At 63.5% G+C, this 1,248-nt stretch overlaps 1 protein-coding gene across 4 annotated transcripts in view; it reads left to right on the forward strand.

Moving 5' to 3' along the window:
- Positions 1-1,013, forward strand: part of TMEM161A (transmembrane protein 161A) — an 18,828-nt gene extending 17,815 nt beyond the window's left edge. For all 4 annotated transcript variants that reach the window (XM_017852734.1, XM_017852736.1, XM_017852735.1 and 1 more), the window contains one exon: positions 447-1,013. In XM_017852734.1, the coding sequence (XP_017708223.1) occupies positions 447-700 (254 nt within the window). In that variant the 3' untranslated portion in view covers positions 701-1,013. The remainder of the gene's footprint in view (positions 1-446) is intronic.
- The last annotated feature ends 235 nt before the right edge of the window (positions 1,014-1,248 follow it).

Genomic DNA, 1,248 nt, shown 5'->3' on the forward strand with positions numbered 1-1,248 from the left:
TGGTGAGGCAGGTTCTGAGCAGGAGGTGGAGTTTGGGATGGGCTTTGCCTTAGGAGGTGGAGCCTGAGGAGGGTTGGGTCTTGGCAGGAGGTGGGGCCTGGGAAGGGGGCGGGGACTGGTGGTGGGGCAGGTTATGAGCAGGAGGTGGAGTTTGGGATGGGGTGTGCCTTAGGAGGTGGAGCCTGGGGAGGGGTTGGGTCTTGGCAGGAGCCTGGGTAGGGGGAAGGGCATGTAGTGAGGCAGGATCTGAGCAGGAGGTGGGGCCCCGGATAAGGCTTGCCTTGGACAGGTGGCAGCGCCTGAGGGGGTGGAGACCCGGCAGGAGGTGGAGTCTGAGACAGGGGTGGGAGTGTCTGGAGGAATGGGCCCGGCGCCTCATGCCAGCCCTGCCCCTCGCCCCCTCCCCCATTTCTCCACTCATACCTCGCTTCATCCTCTTCTCCTAGGAGGCTATTCCTGGGGCCTGGGCCCAGCCCCTCTACTATCCCCCAACCCATCCTCAGCCAGTGCTGCCTCCATCGGCTTTGGGGAGGACGAGGTCCAGCAGACTGCAGCGCGGATCGCCGGGGCCCTGGGTGGCCTGCTGACGCCCCTCTTCCTCCGCGGCATCCTGGCCTACCTCATCTGGTGGACGGCTGCCTGCCAGCTGCTCTCCAGCCTCTTCGGCCTCTACTTCCACCAGCACTTGGCAGGCTCCTAGCTGCCTGCAGACCCTCCTGTGGCGCTGAGGTCTTGTCCTGGGTCAGCAGGACACTAGCCTGCTCCCTCTATGTGTGCCCTCGTGTCCCCAGCTGCAAGGTGGGGCCGGACTCCCTGCTGTTCCCTTCACTGCAGTGCCTGAGCCGCGGCCCCCCTTGGACACCAAGTTTCTGCCTCAGAACTGTCTCTCCTGGGCCCAGCAGCAAGAGGGTCCCGAGGCCATTGTCTCCGAAGCGTGTGTGCCAGGTTTGAGTGGTGGGGGTGATACTGGCTGCTCTTCTGAACAAATAAAGGAGCACGCCGATTTTTACAAACAGGGTCTGAGTGGTTTGGATCTTGGGCGTGTGCAGGGTGGTGGCACCTGCCCGGGTGCAGGGTGGGGGCTGTGCAGGAGGGAGAAAGGATCAGGACTGAGAGGGGAGCAAAGGTCTGGGAGGAGAAGGGAAAGTGAGGAGGAGGCCAGGCACGGCAGCTCACGCCTGCAATCCCAAATCCCAGCACTTTGGGAGGCCAAGGCGGGCAGATCACTTGAGGCCAGCAGTTCGAGAA

The sequence above is a fragment of the Rhinopithecus bieti genome, unplaced genomic scaffold (assembly GCF_001698545.2).
Source record: "Rhinopithecus bieti isolate Rb0 unplaced genomic scaffold, ASM169854v2 scaffold_34968, whole genome shotgun sequence".
NCBI lineage: Eukaryota > Metazoa > Chordata > Mammalia > Primates > Cercopithecidae > Rhinopithecus > Rhinopithecus bieti.